Source organism: Nomascus leucogenys, chromosome 11, assembly GCF_006542625.1.
Source record: "Nomascus leucogenys isolate Asia chromosome 11, Asia_NLE_v1, whole genome shotgun sequence".
In the NCBI taxonomy this organism is placed as follows: Eukaryota; Metazoa; Chordata; class Mammalia; order Primates; family Hylobatidae; genus Nomascus; species Nomascus leucogenys.
This window is the reverse complement of record NC_044391.1, coordinates 106,954,248-106,980,023: the sequence shown is the minus strand read 5'-3', so window position 1 is coordinate 106,980,023 and position 25,776 is coordinate 106,954,248. Positions and strand designations below refer to the sequence as shown.

At 42.3% G+C, this 25,776-nt stretch overlaps 1 protein-coding gene across 4 annotated transcripts in view; it reads left to right on the top strand.

Moving 5' to 3' along the window:
* The first annotated feature begins 8,460 nt into the window (after window positions 1–8,460).
* The window catches only part of IGF2BP2 (insulin like growth factor 2 mRNA binding protein 2), a 183,952-nt gene continuing 166,636 nt past the window's right edge, over window positions 8,461–25,776 (top strand). For 3 of the 4 annotated variants that reach the window (XR_004032360.1, XM_030822945.1, XM_030822946.1), the window contains exons 1-2: window positions 8,461–8,714; window positions 10,285–10,345. Coding sequence is in view for 2 of the 4 variants with exons in the window: in XM_030822945.1 (XP_030678805.1) it covers window positions 8,537–8,714; window positions 10,285–10,345 (239 nt within the window). In the remaining 2 variants the exon portion in view is untranslated. The remainder of the gene's footprint in view (window positions 8,715–10,284; window positions 10,346–25,776) is intronic. The other variant, XR_004032359.1, reaches the window with a different exon arrangement.

The following is a 25,776-nucleotide window of genomic DNA, read 5'->3' as shown; positions in this document are numbered from 1 at the left end:
TGCTGTTCCCATGCACGTTTTTATACAATTATGCCACACAAATGTGTCCATATCAACAACAGAATTGCTTTGCATGTTTTCAAACTTTGTATAGATCAGCTGTAGTGGCTCACACCTATAATCCCAGCATTTTGGGAGGCCAACGAGGATGGATAGCTTGGGCTCAGGCATTCGAGACCAATCATAGGGAACATGGCGAAACTCCATCTCTTCCAAAAGTACAAAAAATTAGCCAGTGTGGTGGCGCCCACCTGCAGTCCCAGTTACTCAGTAGGCTGAGGTGGAGGAATGTTTCAGCCTGGAAGGCAGGGGTTGTAGTGAATTGAGATCATGCCACTGTCCTGAAGCATGGGTGACAAAGCAAGACCCCGTCTCTAGGGGTCGGGGTGGGGGGGCGGAGAAGAAAGAAGAAAACTTCGTGTAACAAACATCCTTCTATAACTTTTCACTTAGCATATGTTTGGGTTTTTTTGTTTAGGTGGTTAATGTTGACACATTGCCTATTTTATTTCATCCAGAAGTGAGGAGACAGTAATGATTCCAGAGAGAATGAATAAACATGTGTCTCCTTTGACTCAATATATAGTAGGCAATTTATAGCTATGCCATAATGTACCAGTTTTATTGTTGATGGACATTTAAATTTTTCACCATCACAGTGCTACAATGAATGGTCATATATGTTTCTTCCACAAAGGGTGTGGATGTTTATTTTCTCTGGAGTCATCAGTTTTTACCTCTCTTCTATGCATGGTCATCCATAGTGATTTAAGAAATACGGAGTCTATTGGCACAGATGCAAGTATGTGGGCAAATATTTGAAGTGCTCTTCTGCTTGCTTCTAGTCTCTCAGTGAAATACAAAGCAGGGTTATCAGCTGAGACCCTGGGTGGAGAATGATCAATTAGAAGCTGAAAGTGAGATAAGAAAGAACCATCTTGGAGAAAGATTGCCAGGCCGTATCAGGGCCTGTATCTGCAGCTTTGCTAGATACTGACGAATTACTCTTCAGAGTAGTTGTACCTGTGTATACTCTTGCCAGCAGTGGATGACTGTTTATGATGCTCTGTACCCTCATTAAGACCCTTGAGCCATCAGAATTTTAATATTTTTGTCAATTTGATTTTATGTACACATGTATGTATAAATGACAGGATCTCGCTCTGTCACCTAAACTGGAGTGCAGTGGCATGATCATAGCTCACTGTAGCCTGAACCTTCTGGACTCAAGGAATCCTCTTGCCTCAGTCTCCTGAATGGCTAGGACTACAGGTATGTACTACCACACCCTGCTAATTTTTTTTTTTTTTTTTTTTTTTTTTGAGATGGAGTCTCGCTGTCGCCCAGGCTGGAGTGCAGTGGCGCGATCTCGGCTCACTGCAAGCTCTGCCTCCCGGGTTCACGCCATTCTCCTGCCTCAGCCTCTCCGAGTAGCTGGGACTACAGGCGCCCGCCACCACACCCGGCTAATTTTTTGTATTTTTAGTAGAGACGGGGTTTCACCGTGGTCTCGATCTCCTGACCTTGTGATCCGCCCGCCTTGGCCTCCCAAAGTGCTGGGATTACAAGCGTGAGCCACCGTGCCCGGCCTAATTTTTTTTTTTTGTAAAGACTGGGTCTCACTTTATTGACCAAGTTGGTCTTGAACTCCTGGCCTCAAGCAGTCTCTCCTGCTTCAGGCTCCCAAAGTGCTGGAATTACAGGCGTGAGCCACCATGCCCAGTCAGTGAATAGTTTTAATTTCCCCAATTACTCATGAGTTGAGCTTGAGTTTCATTTTCTGTGAATTAGCCCATTCATACTCTTTGCTCGTTTTTCCAATGGTTGTCTTTTTCTAATTGATTTGTAAGATCTCTTTATGCAGTTTGGATAATACATCAGTGTTTACACTATGACTGTACAAACATTTTCACTGTTGAGCCTATGACCATTGCTCCTTTCTTGTATGACCATGTATTTTTCCTTCAGTTAATGATTTCCTTGTTTTCCCACTTGTCTGGCTTTCCATATACTTGTGATTAATTTTTTCCAAATGCTCCAACATGTCTGCCATCCTATCAGAAATAATCATTATGCACTCATACAAATGAGTTCCATTTTGTTGTTGCTGTTGTTTCTTGAAGACCTCATTCTGAGCCATCTATCCTCTTTTTCCAATCTGGGCTGATTGCTCTTGGGATGGCTGCATTGCAGGCATTCTGGATTTTTAAATTGAGTCTACCATGTTGGATTTCTTATTTCCCAAATCCCATGTAATCTTCTTCCATGGTTTTGCTGGCACTTATCTCCCAGTAGCTTCCCCAAAATGGGCATGTCTGAATTCTTGCATATCTTTTTAAACTGACGGTCTCACTAGGGTTAGAATTCTAGATTGAAGTTAATTTCCACTCAGTTTCAAAGGCATTGCTCTAATGACTTCCTAGTTTCCTTTGTTTTAGGAAAATACATTCTCATTCTTGTTCCAACTCCTTTGTATGCGACCTGTTTTGTCCAGACCTGCTTTTATAATTTGAGTTCAGAATTTCATGATGATGTGCTTTTTAGATCTTCTATCATTCATTTTGCTGGGCCTTCTGCAAACTCTTTGATCTGGAGATCCATGTCTTTGATTCTGAGAATCTTTTTTGTTTTGCATTATTTCTTCTGTCTTGTTCTCAAACATTTCTGAGTTAACATGTGGATTGGATTTCAGAAGTGGAACAGATACTTTGTGTGTCTGTGCCTTTGCACATGCTATTCTTTCTGCCTAGGATGTATTTCCTCTCTTATGCCTTGTATTCTAGTAAATCCCTAATTATCCTTCAAAACCAAAATCAATTCTCTCCTGATGTTCCCTTCCCCAACACCAGGCTGAATGGGATGCTCTATCTTGCATGCTCACAAAGTCTACTGTGGCACCTCTAATGCCATGCTATGGTCTGTTTATACATCTGCCTCCTCCACCGACCATAAATCCCTTGAGATGAGGATGATGTTTATTCATTCTGTATCCTCAGTGCTTAGCACTACATAGTGCCACGAATAAATGAATTCAACAAGGGGATTGTGCAAGATAAATACCATCACATACATCTTCATTTAATCCCTTAGAGCAAACCTCAGATGGTCACTGTTTATTCAACAATATTACCCAAGCCTTTATTATGGACCAGGTTTCATACTGGCCAAAGGAAATTCAAACAGGAAAATGAGAAGATCTCATTCCTCCAGAAACCCACCATGTAGTAGGCAAGGCTTCCCTCCATCCTCCATGTTTAAAAATTCAGATATAACTTACATACCATAAAATTTACTCACTTAGAATACACTTCGATGGTTTTTCATATATTTACAAAGTTGTACAACTATCACTAGACAAAATATTTTTTATCCGTATGAAGTGCTGTGTGTGTCATGGGGCCGAGTCAGGGGAAGACAGGAGTTTACCAGGGGAAGAAATGAATTCCAGGGAAAGAAAACAAATGTGCAAAAAGACGGAATTCTGAAATGTCCTAGCATTTGCATAATATGAAACTGCAGGGAGAGATGGGCTAGAGTTTATAGTGAGGAAACAATTGGGCTAGTTTACAAATGAGGAATCTGAAGCTCAAACAGGTGAAGTAACTGGCATAAGGCAATTATCTTATGCCAACTCAAGAAAAGGTGTCTAAGGCAGGGGTCCACAACCCTGGTGCCATGGACTGGTACTGTGGCCTGTTAGGAACCCGGCTACACAGCAGGAGGTGAGGAGCAGGCAAGCATTACTGCCTGAACTCCATCTCCTGTCAGATCAGTGGTGGCATTAGATTCTCATCGGAGCTTGAACCTTATTTTGAACTGCGCATGTGAGGGTAGGTTGCATGCTCCCTATGAGAATCTAATGCCTGATGATTTGAGGTGAAGCAGTTTCATCCTGAAACCACCCCCCAACCTGTCTGTGGAAAAATAGTCTTCCATGAAACTGGTCCCTGGTGCCAAAATGGTTGGGGACTACTGGTCTAAGGGACATTATCCTACTACCAAATTATTCCTGATGCACAGGCAGGTGCAGGACCTTCTAAGAATTACCTCCAAATGTTGGTTTTGCCCCAGTCTTCCAGCAAATAGGCTTCACTTTCTCTTTCAACTTCTCACATTATCTAGAGACACTGGTTATACTGACATTATCAGTTGAGCAAAAAACATTCCGCTATGGCTTTGTAGGTTCAAAAGGATCGCTTGAGCTCAAGAGTTTGAGACCAGACTGGGCAACATAATGAGATCCCATCTCTTAAAATTTTAGCTGGGCATGGTGGCATGCATCTGTAGTCCCAGCTACTCAGGAGACTGAGGTGGGAGGACTGCTTGAGTCTGGAAGTTTGAGATTGCAGTGAGCCATGATCACCCCACTACACTCCAGCCTGGAGTTTTTAAAAAAAAAAAAAAAAAAAAAAAAGACTTAACACTTATGAACTCTTTGTTGTTAGACTAAAATGTTTTTTCCAGGTGTGTTTCAGGCCCTCCATGTGATTAAGAAAAAATTATACTTTCCTGGGCTTCAGTTTTCTTACCTGAAAAGAAGGATTAAGAAAGCTTGTCCCAGCCACCTTATCACTGTCTTGCCCAAAAGAATCGCTGGGAAACAATGAGGATCGGTACTGCCTTTCAAACGCTTGAGGAAAACATTAGTTAATTCACGCTTTAAAAGGTAATAAGCCTACTATAAGATTTTCTCCAAATTTCTGACCTCTGTTAAACATTCATAAAATCTTGGCTTATCAGGCGTAAACCAAGTCTAGATCAATCAAGATGATCTCTGTTTCAGCTCTCTGGGGGAGGGATAAGTAGGGGAACTCAAAAGAAAACAGGTAAATAAGTTTTGTCTGGCAGGAGCAAGGCCTCTGAATTTCTGGCTTTGCACTTGGAGGCTGTCCCCTATTGTCTTCAAAGGTCCTCAACCTCTTCTCTATCATGTGAAAAATAACTCTGCATTCTAAGATAAGGCACTGTAGATGCTGCCAACCAGGGGTGTAGTGGAAGCATGCCCTCCATCACACTTACAGTTCAAGCCCTCCTTCTGCAGCCCTGCTGTTTCCAAAACTCCAGCAGGACAGTTGACAACTGCAGCAAAGAGCAGTTATTTCTCAGGAAAAAAAAGTTTCAAAGTGACTTGGTGAAGCAGGGTAAGAAGAGTTCACCAGAAGCCACCTGATATGGTTCAGCTGTGTCCTCATGCAAATCTCATTTTGAAACATAGCTCCCATAATCCACACGTCATGGGCGGGACCCGGTGGGAGGTAATTGAATCATGGGGGTGGGTTTTTCCCATGCTGTTCTTGTGATAGTGAATAAGTATCACGAAATCTGATGGTTTTATAAAGGGCAGTTCCCCTGCACACGTGCTCTTGCCTGCCCCATGTAAGACGTGCCTTTGCTCCTCCTTCACCTTCCGCTATGAGGAGGCCTCCTGGGCCATGTGGAACTGTGAGTCCATTAAACCTTTTTCTTTATAAATTACCCAGTCTTGGGCATTTCTTCAGAGCAGTATGAAAATGGACTGATACACCACCTCTGCCAAGAATCTGTACATTGTCTACTGCCCATGTGAAGTTGTTTTTCGTCTTACAGTAAGACCAAATAATTGATGTATCTAAAATGCTACACAACAACAACAGTTTTTCTAACCTGTTGGAGAGGAATGAGGCCAACTATTCCTGCCACTCTTGTTTCTCCTTCACATGTACCTGTGAATAAGTAATAAGGAAACGTGCTGTCCTATAATATAAAGGTGACCGTATCTTTTTTTTTTTTTGAGACGGAGTCTTGCTTTGTCACCCAGGCTGGAGTGCAGCGGCGGCTATCTCGGCTCACTGCAAGCTCCGCCTCCCGGGTTCACGCCATTCTCCTGCCTCAGCCTCTCCGAGTAGCTGGGACTACAGGCGCCCGCCACTTTGCGCCCGGCTAATTTTTTGTATTTTTTAGTAGAGACGGGGTTTCACCATGTTAGCCAAGGATGGTCAAGGATGGTCTTGATCTCCTGACCTCGTGATCCGCCCGCCTCGGCCTCCCAAAGTGCTGGGATTACAGGCCTGAGCCATCGCGCACGGCCGAAAGGTGACCATATCAATTAGGAGCACGTGTGTAAATAATCTAAAGATGGTTAGTTCAGTCTGCTGAGGTTTATGCATGCACAAGTCATGTTCATTTGTGATTCTCTGATACAATTTAGTAAAGAAGCATCCACACCTAGTTTATCTATTACTTTGGGGATTAGTAACCAAGTTCATTCTCAACTCCTGGAGCAGTAAAATCCGGTTCTTTTTCTAGAGAGAGAAAAAAATACGTGAATACTTGAGACAAAAGCCAGAATTCAAATAACTGCAAATATCTAGGTGAAAATGGATTCATTACTTTCTCCTCTGGACACCTAATTAGTTAAGAAGATCTCCCTCTCTAGAATAAAGTATTTTAAAAGTTCATGAATTCCTGGGGGAAAGAAGAGAAACTGGCATTAAGTGTCTGACCACCCGTGTCTCAACACGCTAGGCAGTTATCCTTCTTGCAGCCCTCACAACAGCCCTGCGAGGACTGGTTATTTTATCTCCTTATAGATGAAGAAACTCAGGCTCGAGAATGCTGGAACATCTCAGGGCACAAAGATGCGGATAGAGAGAAGGTCTGAGTCCGGGGCAGATAGGCCTTCCACTCCAACAGTGTTTCCCAGACCAGAATCACCTGGGAGTACTTGCGGAAAATACAAAATCCAGCAAGCCCCGTTCCCTCCACGCCGCTCATCAACAGGAAAGCTTGGGAAAGACAATACTACTTCACGACCCAGTCAGGAGACCCGAACTTGTTCCACTCCTACATTCGTGACTTCTCCACCCAAGGACACAACCGCACCTGCGCCCCAACGCCCTCACAAAACCCAACATTTCCGCGATCAAACCTTCAACTCTCCCAATGGCCCCCAGAGGTCCAGAGCTTGGAATCTTCTGCCTCCTCACCTCTGAATCCTGCCATTCTTCTCCCTCCTGTAGAATTTCATTTCCTGGTTGGGACCAGGCTCTAACCATCAGGCTTCCAGCCGGGCCCCGGAACTTGCAGCCCGCTCTAGCCTATCTGACTCCTGCCCGAGCCCCTCGGCTCCAGCCTGCTCTCATCCCAACCCTGCCTCTTCCGTCGGTCACGTTGTTTCCTCCGCTTGGAAGGACCTCTTTCCTCTCCGGGCCCTTCCCAGTGCTCGGGGAACTCCTACACAGCCTTCGCTCCTCCGCTTCCAGCCACCCTCGCCTCCCACCACCCTGGCTTTGGAGCTGAACCAGCCGTGCAGCCGGGCGGCGAGCATCCGTCCCCTGGCCGCTGACCCCAGCGCTGCGGCCTCGCCACAGCCCCTGGCCCCTCGGCGTTCGTTTCCCCACCCGCCACCTGGCTTTCGCCGCCGCCGCCCGGGAAGCCCTCGGCACTTCCCAGAATAGAGAGCAGCTGCCAACGTCAGGCTGCCGCCTGCCGCGGGGTTCCGGACGCGCGGGGTCTGGGCGGAGGGGACGTGACTCCGCGCTGGCCTTCCGCCTTCCCTCCCCGGTCGGGAAACTGAGGCTCGGGACCGGGAACCACTTCCCCGCGAGCACGGTCCGCGAGGGCCCGGCCAACCCCGGTCCCAGGCATCCCGACTCTCGCGCGCGATCCTTCGACCACACGCGCCGCTCGGTCACCTCGGAAAGCGTGGCAGGGAGCGGGTCTCAGAGCGAGCGCACGGCCCGGGAACGCGCAGGGCGCCAGCCCCGGCCAAGTCGCTGCGAAAGTTGTTGTCTCCCAGCCTGCCCTCGCCTCTCACCTCCGGGACACACCTTCCCGCTTGCTCTGGCAGCAGCGCACTCACATCCGGTCCACCTTGCGCACACCCCTCTCCGCGCTCACTCGCAGCCCCTCTCCCTCCCACGCCCGTGGCTCCCCGTCGCCCCCTCGCGCGCTCCCACCCGCGTCCGGGGCGCGCCTTCCCCGCCCCGCCGCTCGCCCGGCCTCGGCGCCGCGCCCGCCCGGGGTTCCGGCGCCCGGAGCCCCAGCCCGGGGCCGCGACCCGCTTCCGCCCGCCTGGCGCGGGGCCGGAGCCCGAGCAGCCACTGTGGAGCGCGGTGGGCGCGAGGCGAGGGGCGCAGCGGCGCGGGGCGGGGAGGGGGCGCTCGCTCGCTCCCTCTCGGCTGCGCACACGCCCGTACAAACTCTCACACAGACACACGCGGGGTGCGCTGCCGCCGCCCGCCGCTGCTCCTCCTCCCGCCACCGCCTTGAGAGGGAGAGAGAGGGAGGCAGAGAGAGCGCTTTGTCCGCGCGCCGCCGCCCGGCCCGGGACTCTGCCCCGAGGAGGCAGCCGCGCCGAGTCCCCGCCTCCGCCTCTGCCCCCGGGCGGGCCGGGCCGGCCGCGGTGGGGGGAGCCAGGCTCAGGGTGGGGGTGGGTGGCGGGCGGGCGGAGGGCGGGGAGGGGGGGCGGAGGAGGAGGAGAGACGAGGGCAGCGGAGGAGGCGAGGAGCGCCGGGTACCGGGCCGGGGGAGCCGCGGGCTCTCGGGGAAGAGACGGATGATGAACAAGCTTTACATCGGGAACCTGAGCCCCGCCGTCACCGCCGACGACCTCCGGCAGCTCTTTGGGGACAGGAAGCTGCCCCTGGCGGGACAGGTCCTGCTGAAGTCCGGCTACGCCTTCGTGGACTACCCCGACCAGAACTGGGCCATCCGCGCCATCGAGACCCTCTCGGGTGAGCACTCAGCGCGGCCCCCTCCCCCCGCCTCGCCCCGCTCAGGCCGGGACGGCGCCGGGAGGGAGGCCGAGTCCGGCGGGCGGCGCCCGGCGGCGGCTCCCGCGCCCGCACGCTCACTTCCACGCACCAGACCCTCAACTCTCGCCGCCGGCCCGCTCCTGGGACGGCCCGCTCCCCTCCCCCCACAGCTCTGGACTCTGCCCTCGCCCTCGGGGCCGCAGCCTTGGGGCGCCCCCCGTGCCGCTCCGAGGGCTCCCGAGGCTCGCCGGCTCCTTAGGGGCACCCCTCGTTCCCCTGGCGCCCCGGACTGCTCTGAGCTTCCCCGCCCCCCACCCTTTGAGCGTCCCCCGTCTCACTTCTCCCCTGACCTTCCTGTCACCCCCTTTGTCAGGGTCCCCCCTTCCCCAAATCCAGCGTCTCTTCCTCCTCCCCCGGCCGGACCTTCTCTCTTCCCGTGCCTCGTGCCCAGAACCTCTCGCCCTCTGGCGTCTCCTGAGCCGCACTCTCCTTTCGAGCCCCCTCCCCACCTCGCCCCACGGCCCCCCACTTTTGACACCCCCTCGGCGCCACCCTGGTGAGCCCCTTCGAGATCTCGGGGCTCCCCCAGCCCCAGCCCTTGCACGACGGCACATCCCCTCGGTCCTTTCCCGAACCTCAGTCCCCTCTCGCTTGCTCTCTCAAGCGCTCCTATTTTTCTCTGAATTTTTTGTCCGATTTTATTGAGAAGAACTCGGGGCTGGGGGCTTTCCGCCGCCCGTTCCCCCGCCTCCCGCTCGGCCAGAAGCACCTTTTTACGAGGTGCCCTGTCTCAACTCGGTGGGGGCCAGGGTTGAGAACCGGGAAAGAGGCGACCGGGGGGCCCGCGAGCGCGCTGGAGCCCAGACAGGAGACGGAGAGCGACACACACACACACTCGCGCGCGCGCACTCCCCAACTCTCCCCAGCACACGCTCCGCTCCCAGCCGCGCGGGCCCCCTTGGCTCCGGCCGGCGCCCCCTGAACCCCGGCCCGGCGGGAGCCCCTTCCCCACCGGCGTGTGGAGTGGGGGCGGGGCGGCGGCGAGGCCAAGGTGACACCCAGGAGCGGGCAGGGACAGGGCTCTTGCTGCGGCGGACTCCGGGGGGCTTCGGCTCGTTTTCTCGGGGCCACCGGGAGGAGAGGGCAGGGAGGGGAGCCCGGTAGAGCCTTCGGGCCCCGGATTAGCGGAATGGAGAGGTGGGGGCCGGGAGAGCAGCGGGGCCGCGCCAGCCCAGCAGCTTGAGTTTCAAATGAGCTCATCCTTTCAAATTGGCGCCGCTCTTTATTAAATTTGTTTTTCCGGTAATGCCACCCACGGCTATACCTGGGGTCCGACCCGGGCTCGCACCCTTCTCGCCTTGTCCCGAGACACGGGGCGCCCACCTTTCTTTCCACTGGGAACCAAGTTCGCCCAGCTCGATCCGGGTAGGAGACCCCTTGGGGGCGCCCGAAGGCGGAGCCCGAGCGTGGAGTTCCGTGCGTGCCCCTCCTAGACCCCCGCGGGCTTGATCTAAGCAAGGTTCTGAGTGCTTTAATTTCTGTTTTAAAGGTAAAGTGGAATTGCATGGGAAAATCATGGAAGTTGATTACTCAGTCTCTAAAAAGCTAAGGTAAATATACTTTGCTTAGTTTTTTTTTTGCGATTGGCCTTACGTATAAGTAAAAAACGTACACATAGCTTTAAAAAACGTGCTCTTGGTAGTTTTTAAAGGGGCTTTTGTTTGTTTTGTTAGTGGAGATACATAGTTTAGAAAGCTACTTTTTTTTTTTTTTTACTTTCATTATATAAGGTGTTTACTGTTCTTAGAAAATATCTGGTGCCTGATTGGGGGTCGGGGTGGCGAACACTAGCTATGTTCAGTTCGCTGGGACCCTGTAACTTGTTTATCAAAAATTGCCTCCCACCCCCACCTCCCGCCCCTACCCCCAACAGAATAGCAGCAAATGCTTGTCAAGACTTCCTGTGAGATGTGAAGAGTAAATATTTACTATGTCAGCTAAATTGCTTAACTAAACTTAGCGATTAATTACTTTTCTCTTTTAGATAGTTTAATGTTGAATAGTAAAATAATTCAGTAAGGGGTCAATATTTTGCATAGCTTTCTAAAGAAGTTGGTTGTTTGGATTGGATGGCAGTTAAAAGCCGGACTTTTTCAGTCACTGAGACTACTGAGTATAGCTTCTGAGCATTTTGTTGTTGTTGCTTGTAAGAAATGTTTGCGGCTAAAATAAATACCCTTGTGAAATCTATAGTTATATTTAAGTGCACTGTTGTTAATGACGGAGTAACAAGTTTTGTGGATGTTGGATTTCTCCACAGTGATTTGCTAACATGAGAAGAGAAGAGAAAACATCTTTGTTTAAAGTTTATTGTGGGCTTTAAATTTGGGCCCTTTATTACTCATTCTAAATTTTTTTCTTCTGCTGTGTGTCGAAACTTAGTTTATATCCCATTCACATACATTTCTTCACCATTAGTCATTAAGTAGCTGGACTGGAGCTGTTCAGTGAAGTTTTTGATTACCACCTTTACAGTTTATCAGTCAATAGTTTAACCACCTGATTTTTGCCAGGATTGAATAGATTTTAAAACAAACTACCCTAATTTTATAAATACTTAGATGTTTTGTTGAAGGGATTTTTAAAAATTGTGTGCCACATTTCCAGATATGTTTTATTTTAAGTAAGCAACAGAATAACTTTTGTTTGCAAATGACCTCTGTGGCATATGAGAAAATTTCTTAATCCTGTTTTTTTTTTAATTTAAAAAAGGTGAGTTATGATTTGCAGTTTCATGTGTAATATTAAGCTAGTTCTTTCCTCTATTGGGAAAGATGTAATGTGTAACCAATTGGTTTTCAATAAGGTATTCTAAATTTGTATACTTTTCTTTAAAATAATATTTTTTGCTTGAGAAGTCCAAGTTGAAGCTTTCTGATATATTAGCTATTTACAACAAATATAAATTACTATCTCAAAACACTTGAAAATTTGCAGAATGAATATATTGAACAGTGAAATAACTACCCCAAGTATTTGATACAGTATGTTTCTATAAATGTCTAATTCTGTTGGCTGTTTGCGGTTGTGAATACTTTTGGGGGTTATAATTAGTAAAAAAAAAATTACTAGAATTTTATCTTTGTTGTTGTCTCATTTCATGTTGCACTGTGCATTATTTAATTTTGTAGTATATGTGAAATACTGGTTTATCTGAAGTTATTAACAGCTCCTAAAACTTCTCACAAATGTACTACTTTTTATCTTTTTTCTTTCAAAATACAGAATATTTGCTGTTAGCCGGAGTGTCATTTAAGTAATTTTGTTCTGTTTAAGAGTTCAGAATTAAAGGCATGTTCCCAGTTTTTAGTATAAATTAAATAAAGAGCAATCTAGGATTTATACAGCCCTATTAGTTGATGATTTCTTTGAACATGTGGGCGATGTGAAATACCCAGGAGGTAGATTAAAATGCGCTGTGTATGATTCACTACACTGAAAATGTTTAACATTCCAAATGTATGCATAAGCTGCTGCTCTAGAGGAGTTGCATCATTTCTGATTGGATGGTTTTAATTTTTTTTCCTTTCCTTTATTAGTTTAAATGCAGAAATTAGCTACTTGTACTGCAGGCTAAGGGAGAGATAGCTAATGACCGGTATTGTGTACTGAGATCAGACTTCAGGGATGAAGCAGCTGTATGTTCTCATGTCCTGGACACTACCACGTTGATGGCTTTCTAAATCCAGGGTACTGTGACATTTGAAACCAAAGCTTTTATGTGATATGGAGACTATTTTGGTGTTCTTGTGTTGCGTTTCTATGAATATTAACAAGTTAGAAGTAAATTTGGCAGTGTTAAGTGAATTCTGTATGTGGTTTTTGTGTTAGTTGAAATGAAAATGGGAAGAAAATAGTTCATCCTCATTGCTTGCTTACTTAAAAATCATTCAACAATTGAGTGCATTTTCTTTGTATTGTAGTGATTTCTTTGATTTCTCAAGAATTAGTTTTAATATCTATATCTCAAATAGATTTTTTAAGGTTAATGATAGTTTGGGAGTAGATGTTTTTATCTTATGAAATTATTGTCATGCCATTTGCTTACCAGTTGTATCTTTTGTTAAATATTCTGGCATCATTTTATAATAGCATAATAGACTAGATACCATTATTTTCTCAGGGTCACTTAGAAAACTCTTTTCTTTTTGCAGCATATGTTTTATTCTTATTAAATGCAAATTATTCTAATGTCAACCACACATAAAGCATTTATTTCTCTTTGTAAGTTGGTTTCAGGCTCTGTTGAATAAAAGTGTTTGAATCTTTTTTCTCTATTAATATTTCTTGGTAGTACATATGGTCAAATGTTTATTAAAGAGGAAAAAACTGGTAAGCTTTAAAATGCTGTTAAAAGTTTTGGAAACTTCCTTGACAGAAATTTCATTTTTGGTGTTGATGAAGGTTAACTTAAAAATTATGTGTGTATATATATATACACACACACACACACACACACACACACACACACAGCATGCCTTATTTTGAACTAAGACATGCTAACTTGAATGTGCTTTTGTACCTCAAGCTGAATGATTCTGTGAGAAACAAAACTTTGAAAAATGCAATTTCTGCCCACCTCTAGGAAGTAACTAAGTGGTTCTAGACATTCTTTCACTGAGATGGTGTGAATACTATGAGATAGTGTAGGAAAAAGCTATGAATTTGTCTTTCATGAGTTAAAAATCAGTAATTGTGTTCACTCCAATGCAAATGAATTTGGTCTCCTATAGGAATGTTAAAGAAAACAGTATCTCAATTGTATTTTGCTTGTATGTACTACATTGTGTATAGTTGAATTAAATACCAAAAAGAAGAAAAAACATCCAATCCCAGGCCCTTCCTGCAGCAGTCTTTTGCTGCATCAATTTTTAATTTTCTAGAAACAGAAATGACTTTTATTAGGTTAAAATTGTGTGGTACCTTCCTATTTTGAGAATTTGTTGACTTAGAAATTAATACCTGCATTTACTTACATAGATTCCATGTGTAGATATAACATATATTAACACAGAATATGTGATATTAAACTGTAAGGTTACTTTTGATTTGGCTTTGGAGTTAAACTTTTAGTTTCCCAGAAAAAAAAAAATGTTAGTAATTTTTTCACATGGTGCTAGGTAATACCCTAGAGAGTTGCATATTGTGACCTCGAAGAGATAAGTATTAGAGTTAAAATAGAAGCAATACAGAAAAAAATGAACTTGGTGATATTGGTTAAAAATTCTAGTTTACATTTTTAAAAGACTGGTTATTTGATGCTTTTACATCATTTAATTAAATATTAGAAACCAATGAGACTTATACATCAAAATAGATTTTATGGTTTGCTTGATTTTTTTTCAATTCACCAAATACATAAAATTTTTAAATTGTAATATAACAATTGATAAAACTATTTAATGGCTAAACACCTAAACATTAATTCCAAAAGGTGATTTGTGATATGTAGTGCAGCTGTCAAATGGTGCTTTTCATGTATTTCCTTATATTTATGACCAGGTATAAGATGACCAGTAAGAGATGTTCTAAGCATTTTGTTTTTTATTATGTTAACCTGAGATTATCCTTTGGTAGAGAGAAGATGAGAGGATATTAGTAATATTTGTACAAAGCCTTTTATACTTGGTGATCTAAAGTGCAATCTGTTCTGTTTAAGAGAAAAAGCATTTAACTTGTACAATATTTTTAAAAGAAGATTTAGAACAAATTGCATATCAAAATTATCATTTCACTATTATTTTGAGTAAACACATGGTTTTTGTGTTTTTTTTAATGTGTGGAGGTTGCTCCAGATTTTCAAGTACCGTGTTGGGGAAATGTAAATGATTTTGAATTATGCATAAAAGGATAGTGACTTAGGCATATTTATTAAAAGTCAAAAAAGCTATGAAAACCAGATTTCTACAGGAACTGTTTATGTATTTGATACTTTCAAGCTTTTCTAAATATTTGCTATCTGTAGCGGAATCACTCTTCCAAGTCCTCTATGAAACCCTCAAAAGTAGATGAGCAATTGGTCAGAATTGTTAGAGGATATTATTTGAGCTAAATGTTTCCTCTCTCTGTTTCAGTCGTGTACGTGCAAGTGTGTGTATATGTTTTTTGTGGGAGACAGTTTCAGGTAGATGGTATCAAGAAGGAGCAGGAGATCTTTAATTGAACAACAGTTGCTCTGGAATTCAGTCTTGACAAGGCTCAAGAAAGTTGCTTGGTGATTGAAACCTGTGGCAAAGGGAATCAAGTGCAGTGATATTTGCCTTGAGTGATGAATAACTCTTGTAGGTGGTTAACCTTGTCGTGAAAGCCAAGTCACAGGTACCCGGAGTAGGTTTTACAGTGAGCATGCTACTGAAAGAGGACCATCAGTGCAGCATCTGCCCTCCTTCCTTTTCACTTGGCTATCCCGTGTCACAAAAGATTCTGTGAAGGCTTTGATGATTTTATAAGCCATTTTTTTAAGTGTCAGAAAATTCAAGATTTGAATATGCACTTTCATTTAGAAATTCTATACTTTGAAAAGCAATATAGTATTTTGCATAACACAAGTGCTGTCAGTGAGTAAACTTCATTAGAAGAAGCGTTATATTGAAATAGTTTCTTTGGAGACTTAAAAATGTTGAATTATACATTTCGAAATATATTTTTAAAAGTTATATTTAAACATCACAAAAGTCTTCAGTGTTTCAGTGTTAGAAAGTAGTGGGCTTGGCTAGGCTAATTTTTAAAGAGTTCATGCTCTAAAACTTTCAGTCAAAAGCATTATCTCTCAAAAGCTATGATTAACTTCTTAAATTGAGAGATGGGAGTGTTCTGTTTAACAAAACATGCCCCCAGAATTTATTAGTAAAGTCCTTCTAATATTCAAATTCAAGTTCAAATTATTTTGGGTATTCATTCAAAAGCAGTATCATTGAACAAATAATAGCAAATAAACAGCAAACACCTACCAATGAAGATAAGTTTCCTCCCATTTATCATCACCATTAAAACATTTTAAATCTTTTACTTTATAATTTGACTTCATGCTTACAAACTTATAATTTTCATTGGTGGCATGGACTCTATGGGTTCTATTTTAGGCAGCAAAATTGCAGAGTGCTCAGAGCATTATTTTTAAGGTTTTACTTTTCCTGTTTTGATCATGGACTTTAGTCTGGTCTCTCCATAAAATAGTGAAGAAAAATTATTTTCTTTTGTAGAAAACTTCAGATTCTGTTGCTTGGCTGCCAGAGAGAAGAAGGAATACAATAATTATTTCTTTAATTTGGTTTAGAGTTTGATGGTATATTGAGATAGAATAAGTGCAACAGTGAAAATGGATGCTTTTGCATTAATAGGAGGCATTCAAGCCCAGAAGCTAGCCCTATTCCATCATTTGATAGTTATGTCTCCTCCCCAAGCCTCTGCTTTTCACTAAATAATCTGTATTTTTGAGACACATTTTGTTTATTCCTCATTATTTATCTATTCTACACTTTATTTCTTAAAATGTGAACATTCAGTTGGGATTTTCCCATTCTGTTTAGTGTCAAGGACATTTCATAAATAAAGCAGGTATTTTAATAAGTCTGATAAATGAAAATTAAGAGTTCTGATGCATGTTTTGAGCTTTCTCTTATTTACCCATATCATAATAAATGTTGCATCTAATGACCAGAAAAATTTGTACGGGAACATTGCAATAAGAATTATATTTTCAGTTTTTCTTATTGTCACATAATTAATGTGTCTCAAAGTAAGGATTTGCTGTAGTGAGAAGCTTGAATTTTTAAATTTTTGTTTTAAATGTGATCAGAAAGGTTGATGATTTCATGTATTGGTATTTAAACAGTGGTAGTAGTATTATCCCAGGGAGGAGTAATTTTTGTGTCTGCCTCTTATATTCATACAGTACTGATGCTGTTCCAGCCTCTTTGACACATTATTTCATTTATTCCAAATAATAATTCTGTGAAAAATAGGACAATTGATATTATCTCTTTTTTTGGATGAGGAAACTCAGTCTCAGAGAAGCTTAATAATTTGTTTAGGCCACATGACTGTTAATTAAGTAGTAGGGCTAGAACCCAGGTCTTTTGAGGTCCCTGAGTCTCGCTCCACTGTGCTTCCTCTCCATTTAACGTTTTACATTAAAGAAGTCAGCTGAATGTGTTACAAAGTTGAAAGAGTGCTATTCAAGAGTGGTAGAAATATATGAAAATACATTTGTGAATTGAACCTTTGCAGTGATGCTACATCAGTCTGAGTGATATGTACTTTGCTATAGTTTTTAGAAAAAAATAATTAGAAATAGAGGTAATTTTAAAAGTAGCATTGCACGTCTTCCCATCTCTGTGCTTGCCCACAGACAGAAGTGGGGAGTATACCTAAGCAGGTTGTGGGGTTGTTGTTGTTGTTGTTATGTTGCTTTTTTCAGCGGTTGTGTTCCTGACATAACAAGACAAACATTTCTTTCAACCTCTGAGCCACACAGATTAGACAGCGAACTGTCACTCGGGTCAAGACTATGTGCCATGTGGTAAATGAAAGTCTAGCTCAAGGAATCTCCTGGGTGGGTTCTTCACGGGGTTCAGACAGCCTGTTGCAGAGGTCAGGGCTGTGTTGTGGTTTATGTGTTTTCCTGGTAGAAACTGCCAGGTCTTTCCCAGAGGTGATATCTTTCTCAACGTCACTTTCTGTACTGAATAAGGCCTTGGGCCTCTTGAGTATGGGGTGAGTGTTAATAGGGATAGTATCCATAAAGTTCTGAGTTCTTTATTAATTTTACAATCGCACAAAAAAATATGCTAAATAATGAAGCATGTGAACTACAGTTCATTTCCCCTCAACTGTAAACTTTTCCTGCATTTATCTTCGTTTCCTTTAACTCTTATGGACTGTTTATGGTGCTGGTGGGAGGGAGGGAGGAATTATCAAGGAAAAAAAAAATAGGTGAAAGAAGGTTATTTCCAACTCCCCATGCATTTCTTCGAGTTAGTACAGTCCAGAGTGGGATATAGCATTTTCCGTGGAATTCTGACTCAAGAGATGGGGGAGAGGAAGAGAGGTAACTAAAACTGGGTGGCTGCTCTGTGCTAGGCACTGGACTAGGCTTCCTGTTTTATCCTCCCCACAGCCTGAAGGATCCGTCTTTATCCTTCTTACACAAAGGGCTCTAAAGCTTCAGACTCTAAAATAACTCCTTGCTCCTGACCAGAACTTCAGAAGGCAGTGGCTTGTTGTCCATCTCATTTGAATACTGCAACAGAACCTTAGCAATGAAGTAGAAAGTTGTGATAATATGTATACAGGCTATAGAGTAACTTTGTATATTATTCCTAACTTGGAATAAGAGACAAAATTTCCATATATAAAACCTATGCTGAGAAAGATTAGGAGCTGAAGTTCAGTATATTTTAAATTTAATATAATTGAAAAGAATTAAAAGTGTTAGTCATAATTTGAAGGAACTTCCTTGAAGTAGTCCTATAGTAGAAGCATTTATAATTATATAAAGAGAAAGAGGTTTTTTTTAAAAATCATTGTGGTTGACAGTTAAGTATAAAAAACATACATGTATGCATTGTGGGAGGAGGGCCTGTTCCATGCCTTTGACCCAGATATATATGTTTTTTCAAATCCTGAAAAAAACTTGAGGTTTTTTGTTTAGGATACAGAATGTTGCACAAAGGTTGGCATGCTTTCATTTTTGTATGTATTTTTTAAAATGTCTATGTCTTAGAGAAGGAAAATAATGGAATTTTTCTAAATTACTTTTTAGAAAATGGTTCACCTTATTAACAGAACATTTTAAACCTCTTTGACACGTGAAAAAGTCAGTGAAAGCACTTTTGGATACAATACTTAAGTATCTTTATGCATTTGTTACTTTTTATCTCATGCATTTTGTTACTGTTTTTGTTTAGTAACATAGGACTTAAGATACAGTTAAACCACCAATGAAATGAGATATATAAGAGGTTTTCTTCTAGATAGACGCCATGCTTTTTGACAAGAACATAATTTTATATAATTTATGAGATAAAATAATTACTTTCCTCAGTCAAGAACCTCTAATAGAGCTTTAAAAATTACCAGGAAAGACATTTTTATTACTATATCTTTTCTTTCTCTTTGAAAAATGAAACAAAAAATCGAGTGGTGATTCTTTGGACAGGTTAACCTCATACCAATTTATGAAATAGAGGGTGTTTTTGAAAAAGCCCATGTGAGGATAGGCTGTATGGTATTTTTGGATTACATGGAGACCTTTTACTTTGGTCCCTACTGATCTTTGTGATTTTTAACAATGCATACTTTGAAATTTCAGTGGATGTTTTTCTTTATCATTTCTTATCATTGTATGAATAAGGTTTTGAAGTAAAATGTTTTGTGCCTCTTTATTTAAGAGAGTCAGAGGTAGATGATAAAAGCAGTTTAACACTGAAAAAGTGCAGTTGAGCCTCTTAAATTATTAAGAAAGAAGGAAGGGAGGATGGAAAGGGAGGGAGGAGAGGAGAAAGGAGGAGACCATAGAAGTGTGGGTGACTAAACCCATGTGTACAGCTTCTGCGTTTTCTTTCTATACTTCCAGAGCACGTGGCAAAGACTGGTCCTCACTGATAGTGTGTGGAAGATAGTAAGTGATTCCAACGGTGACAGCAGGACTGGGAGTCTCACACAACGTATTCTTTTCTTTGACACTTAAAAACTCTGAGTATGTGGTTGCCCTGCCCCAAAAAAGGTTTTGCATTTCTTTCTCTAAGGCCTCACACTGGCCACTTCCTCTCTCATTCTCCTTCTCCTTTGCATTTCCTTGGGGATGGCTGGAAAGGGCTGGCAGTGCGGTGCCTGGTGTGTAGGCCTGCCTGCAGCCCCATTGCCCCCTGGTTGGCCGAGAGTTGGGGAAGCTGGGGAGGCATGTGTGTGCTTGCTCAATGTGTTGGAATGTATGGGTTCTGTGGCATACGCTTACTTGGAATGTGCAGCAGACACATGAGCTTCGATGGTCGTAGGGGTCTAACGTTGTAGGCTTTTGTAAGTGGTTGAAAATTTGGGTTACTTTTTTCTCCTGCAGTGCAGTTGTATTTATTATTTGGAAAGGGAAAACATCTTTATTTTTATTTTTTTAAACCATTGACAGATAGAAAATAATGTTGTGGATGCATAAATAATCTGGCCTCTCTCCTGGATGCAGCTGTACTACTGTTTACCCCTTTCTTTTCGAACTGATAGTGATGTCTTCAAGTCATGGACACTGAATTTGTAAACTAAGCCTTGTAAAACTCCCTGAGTTGTGCCACCACTAAAGATGATGAAATCAAGGATCTGAGAAACCAGATTTTAAGCTCAGATATTGAAAAATGTGGAATTGATTCTCCCTTTTAAGGAATAAAGAACAAAATACTAGTTGCTTAATATTTAAAATTTTTGGCTGTTTATTATTTTTTAAAATGTTTATATATTTTTCTTCTTAAAATATTTGAGATGACAAAGGTACTGGTTACTCAATTACTTGAATTAAAGAAGACAGAGATTTAGATCTGTAAAGTAGGTAAGTCGAAAAGGCATTTTAAGAGTTGCATAGGGCTCAGAAACAGGTGATTGGTTCTAATATAATTATTTCTACATCACGAGAGTGTTGCCGGGGAAGAGTTAGCTCTTTGTTCACTGATTTGCATATTAATGGTATGTTGTGTCTATTTCAATAATGGTTTCAAAAAAATGATTTAGGTACTGAAATTGATCAGTGGCTTTAGTTCACATGTATCGATTGTGGTCACGGTGTTAATACCTGCCTTATAAATTTCTAGGCCAACATTGTATCTTTTATTCTCTATGGCAGTTTTTATTAAACACTGTTTCATAGAGCCTTAGGATTCCAAGGAGATGCCAAATTTGTGGGAAGGACGAATGGATGTATGTACATGGGAATCCTGCGCAATACAAAGACAGCTGCATTTGTTGCTGTTTTATATACAGAATTGGAGTTGAGTCTAAGATTTAGTTTAGAAAAGGAGTTTGCTGCTTTAAAACACAGTTTGTAAGCACCCACCCTACAGTGTGTAAAGTGTGTAATTCTGAGTCTTCAGTCCATTCCTTGATTTGACCCAAAGCCCTTTCTTGAGGAAAATTTAGACCCTGCCCTTGTTACTCCTACATCTGCTTTCCATGGAATGGCCCTCTATTTCCTGTCACTTTCATTTTGGTAACAAGTATCTGCTTTGCCAACTGCATGCCAGACTACTAAATCTATGGATTTTTCTATACTCAACAACATAGAATGCATGCCCTTCGGGAACTTTCCAGGGAGCTCCTTGGCCAGTGATTACGCTCTGGCTCTTGGCAGAGCCATTAGAGTCAACTGCCTTTGAAGAGTGATGGGCATGGTGACACGGGACCCGTTCATTCATCGAAAACAAGTTTTTGCTTCAGAAGGTGGAAGCAGGGTTGGCTTCCTAATCCTTGAGGCAGAGCAGCCCTCCTCTTATCTGTTGTGTAAGATGGGGCTCCACGAACACAGGAGTGATCTTCAAAACATTTTCAGTTGGTTAGAATGAATGCCCAACAAATGAGCTAGGTCACAAGCCATGATACTCTAATACACACCCCCTCAGTATCAGTCCTACGTACATGATTTTTGTTCAAAAACAGGATATTACTTTAAAACAGTAAAAATACTGTTCTCTCAGTGATTTCTTCCCCTATGGCCAAGGACTCTTGGAAAGTCCTGAAAGTCCTTGGAATTTAGCTACATGTTGTTAAACATCCCCTGAGAGGTTCTGATGCCCAGGCAGGGAGGGAGAGAGAGAGAGAGAGACGCCCTACTCAGAGCACCGTCCCCTGCCATGTGCTCCGTCACTGTAGCCTCCCACAGACTGGCCTTCAGAGACCCATGGTTTCATATTTTGCACACAACTTTTGTAGTAAGATTTTTGTACACCATATGTTTACAGGGGTAGATGACATAAGTGGTGGCAAGGGTGTTCTGGATAGTGCAGGGGGACAGCTATTAGTTAGCTCCAGCCAACTGCTGCCATTTGCAAATGTAGGGCCAGTGTTCCCAAATCTGATTTTTCAAGAGAAGGTGGAAGTCAGAGTTCTTATGTTAAGTATCTGAAGTTTTAAATATTGGCAACAATTCAAAATTTTTTATAGACACTGAAGGTCAAAAAAAGACAGCCGTGGGTTGAATCTGGCCCGTGGGTTGCCAGTTTGCAGTCTGCCACATGAAAATCTGTATCTTCTATAAAACATTTTGAAGACACTGTCCTTTATGTTTAGTATCCCTTACACATAGGCTTGTCTATGAGTGAGAGGGAAGAGTCCTTTTCTTGATAGACAGGATGAACTCGTATGGATCTTATCTAATGATGATAGCTGTTTGGAAACTCAAAATCAAATTAGGTCTTAGTTGCAGTAGCCATTTTTCATCAATTATTATTTTACTTATTAATAAAATAATTATTTTATTTTCTCCATTATAAAGTACCCTACATTTTTATCTTTATGTGATGATCTTATTTTGTTTCTATTATATTAAACCATCTAAAATTCTTTTGTAAATATAGAATATATATATGCTGAATATGTGACTGTCCTATAAGTTTATATAGTATTTCATAATACATGTTTATGGAAAAAAAAATAAGCCTCTATTTTCATATAATTGGAGGAACAGGTTTCCACATCAATCTAAATTACACCCTCTCCAATTAAACACTAAGCCAACTATAGATAATGTTTTAAGCCACTTTCTAAGAAAATTTGATTCTCATATGTCCAGAAAACATGTTGTAAAGTAAAAACTTGAGTAGTTCTGTTTTTTTTTTTGTTTGTTTTTTAGTTTTTGTTTTTTGTTTTTTTTTTTTTTTTTTTTTTTTTTTGAGACAGAGTCTCGCTGTTGCCCAGGCTGGAGTGCAGTGGCACCATCTTGGCTCACTGCAACCTCTGCCTCCTGGGTTCAAGCAATTCTCCTGCCTCAGCCTCCTGAGTAACTGGGATTACAGGTGTCTGCCACCATGCTTGGCTAATTTTTGTATTTTTAGTAGAGATGGGGTTTTGCCATGTTGGCCAGGCTAATCTTGAACTCCTGACCTCAGGTGATCTGCCTGCCTTGGCCCCTTAAAGTGCTGGGATCACAGGCATGAGCCATTGCACATGGCCATTCTGCCTGTTAAATGTCTGATATAAGGCAAATGGTTTTAAAAGCACACAGTGTGCCATAGGAAAATTCAGTGGTGAAAAGTGGTGCTTTTAAATAGTTTGAAAAGTGTTTTGGTTACTGCTGCACTTTTCTGTATTTAAGTTAAGGAAATTGAAGGCCATATGGACTCTGCTTCTGTTCCCTGGGTGCAGAAAATAATCATTAAGGCTAAACGAAAGGAAACTTACAGTTGCCTAAGGGACCTTTTTAAAAAGCAAAATAAAATAAAAGCCCCAGAGTACTCTGATAGTTGGCATTAGCATTTAAAAAAAAAAGTGTAACTTACATGCAGAATGAAATAACTCATTAGTAATCACTTTATAATGGTCAGGTAAAGCGCATGTCTTAGAAAACTTTGGTTAGCAAATCATAGATGGTAGGGCATAGAAGAGTGGCACACAGGAGCCTGGGAATTCAGGATTTTATTAATATTTGGCTCCCCTCATTTGTGATGGATCTTAACGCTTCTGGAAAAATAGCCAACTCTATTTTCTGGACTGGTCTTTTGAATTTAAAAAATTTGAAGTTCCACGAGAGCTGGGTCTTGTTTTTTTCTTTGGACAGGTGCACCTTGAGTGCCTTGAATAGTGGAAATGGCTGTTCATGAAATATTTTTGAATAAATTAAGATTGAAGCTGTAATATCAATAAAAATTTACTTTTATTTCTTCTTCCCTTTTCCTCTTATTTTTCTTCTGTATTTTCAGAATGGTGGGGGAAAAATTGTGGTTGAAAGATTTTGCTTTTTTGTGAATGGGTTTTTAAAACTTTTTACTTTATTAAAAAATTTTTTTTCTCTTTTCTTTCTTTCCTTTCTTTCTGACAGGGGGTCTCACCCAGGCTAGGGTGCAATGGTGCGATCATGGCTCACTGCAGCCTCATCCTCCAGTGCTCAGGTGATCCTCCCACTTCCGGCTCCTGAGTCGCTGGGACTACAGGCATGAGCCACCGTACCCAGCCTTTTAAAACTTCCAAGTGAATCTTTGGCCTTAGTGGGAATAACATCTCTTCATGGGCATTTTAGGTATGAAGGTTCTTTAAACCTTCATGAGGCCGGCTGCAAAGAACGATTGCACAGGGCTGCAAAATGAACATTGGAAAGCAAAATTTTAGAGTTGGTGGAACCAGAATAGGTTTCACAAATCAGTCTGTTCTTTCTTTTTTTTATCAAATAAGGTAAGAATAGGTTGGTTTTAGAATAAGATTCAGTGTGATTACATGAAAATATAATTTTCCTCATAGGTATTTCTCCCTGAAAGTCAAATTCATTAAAAATTTACTGGGAATCACAGAAGAAAAACCTATTTGAAAAAAAAGAAAAACAAAACAAAACAAAAAACAAAAAAACCCAACTAGCTATTCGCTTATTGCAATATAATAGGTGGATACAAGAATCGGATTAAAGATATGTTTGTTTATAATAAATTAAGCAGACAGCATCTAAAGTTACTGTGAAAAAACCAGACAAGTCTAACAATACCTACCAATGGACAGAGTAATTCATACATAACCAAGGAAGTGACTGACTAAATTTTAATTGCAAAGCAGAATGCTGTCAAATGCTCTGTATTAGGTTGGGTGCTGTGGCTTATGCCTGTAATCCCAGCACTTTGAGAGGCTGAGGCAGGTTGCTTGAGGCCAGGAATTTGAGACCAGCCTGGCCAACATGGCAAAACCCCATCTCTACTAAAATGATAAAAAAAAAAATAGCCAGGTGTGGTGGCATGCACCTGTGGTCCCAGCTACTTAGGAGGCTGAGGCATGAGAATCGCTTGAGCCTGGGAGGCAGAGATTGCAGTGAGCTGAGATTGCGCCACTGCACTCCAGCCTGGGTAATAGAGAGAGAGAGAGAGAGAGAGACCCTGTCTCAGAAGAAAAATATAAAAATTTAAAAAAGCTCTGTTAGTAATCTATTAGCAATTTAATTTTTAAAATTATTATTATTTATTATTTTTGAGACAGAGTTTAGGTCTTGTTGCCCAGGCTGGAGTGCAATGGTGTGATCTTGGCTCACTGCAACCTCTGTCTCCCAGGTTCAAGCAGTTCTGCATCTGCCTCCCTGGTAGCTGGGATTACAGGTGCCTGCCACCACATTCAGCTAATTTTTTTTTTTTTTATTTTTAGTAGAGACAATGTTTCACCGTGTTGGCAGGCTGGTCTCGAACTCCTGACCTCAGGTGATCCACCCGCCTTGGCCTCCTGAAGTGCTGGGATTACAGGTGTGAGCCACTGTGCCTGGCCTCTTAGCAACTTAAAACATTTTTCTTTCTTTCTTTCCTTTTTTTTTTTTTTTTTGTTTAAAGAAGTGAGGTCTTGGTATCTTGTCCAGGCTGGACTCGAACTCCCAGGCTCAAGCTATTCTCCTACCTCAGCCTCCTGAATAGCTGGGACTGTAGGCATGCACCACTACACCCAGCTAATTAAAACAACAAACATTTATTATCTCACACGTTTTCTGAGGATCAGGACAATGTCAGCATTTTAGCTGGATTATTCTGACTCATCATCTTTCAGGAGATGGCAGTCAAGCTGCCAGCTGGGGCTACAGTCATCTGATGGCTCAGCTGGGGCTGGAAGGTTGGCTACTAAGCTTACTCATGTGGTTGTTGGCTGGAGGCCTTAGTTCCTCACAGCATGACAACAGTCTTCCCCCAGAGTGAATAAAACAAGAAAGACAAGGAGAGTGACATCACCTTTTCTTTTATGATGCAGTCACTGAGTCTGCCTTATTTTATTAAACATGAGACATGAAGTCCAGCCCATACTCTATGGGAAAGGATTACTTAATAAGTTG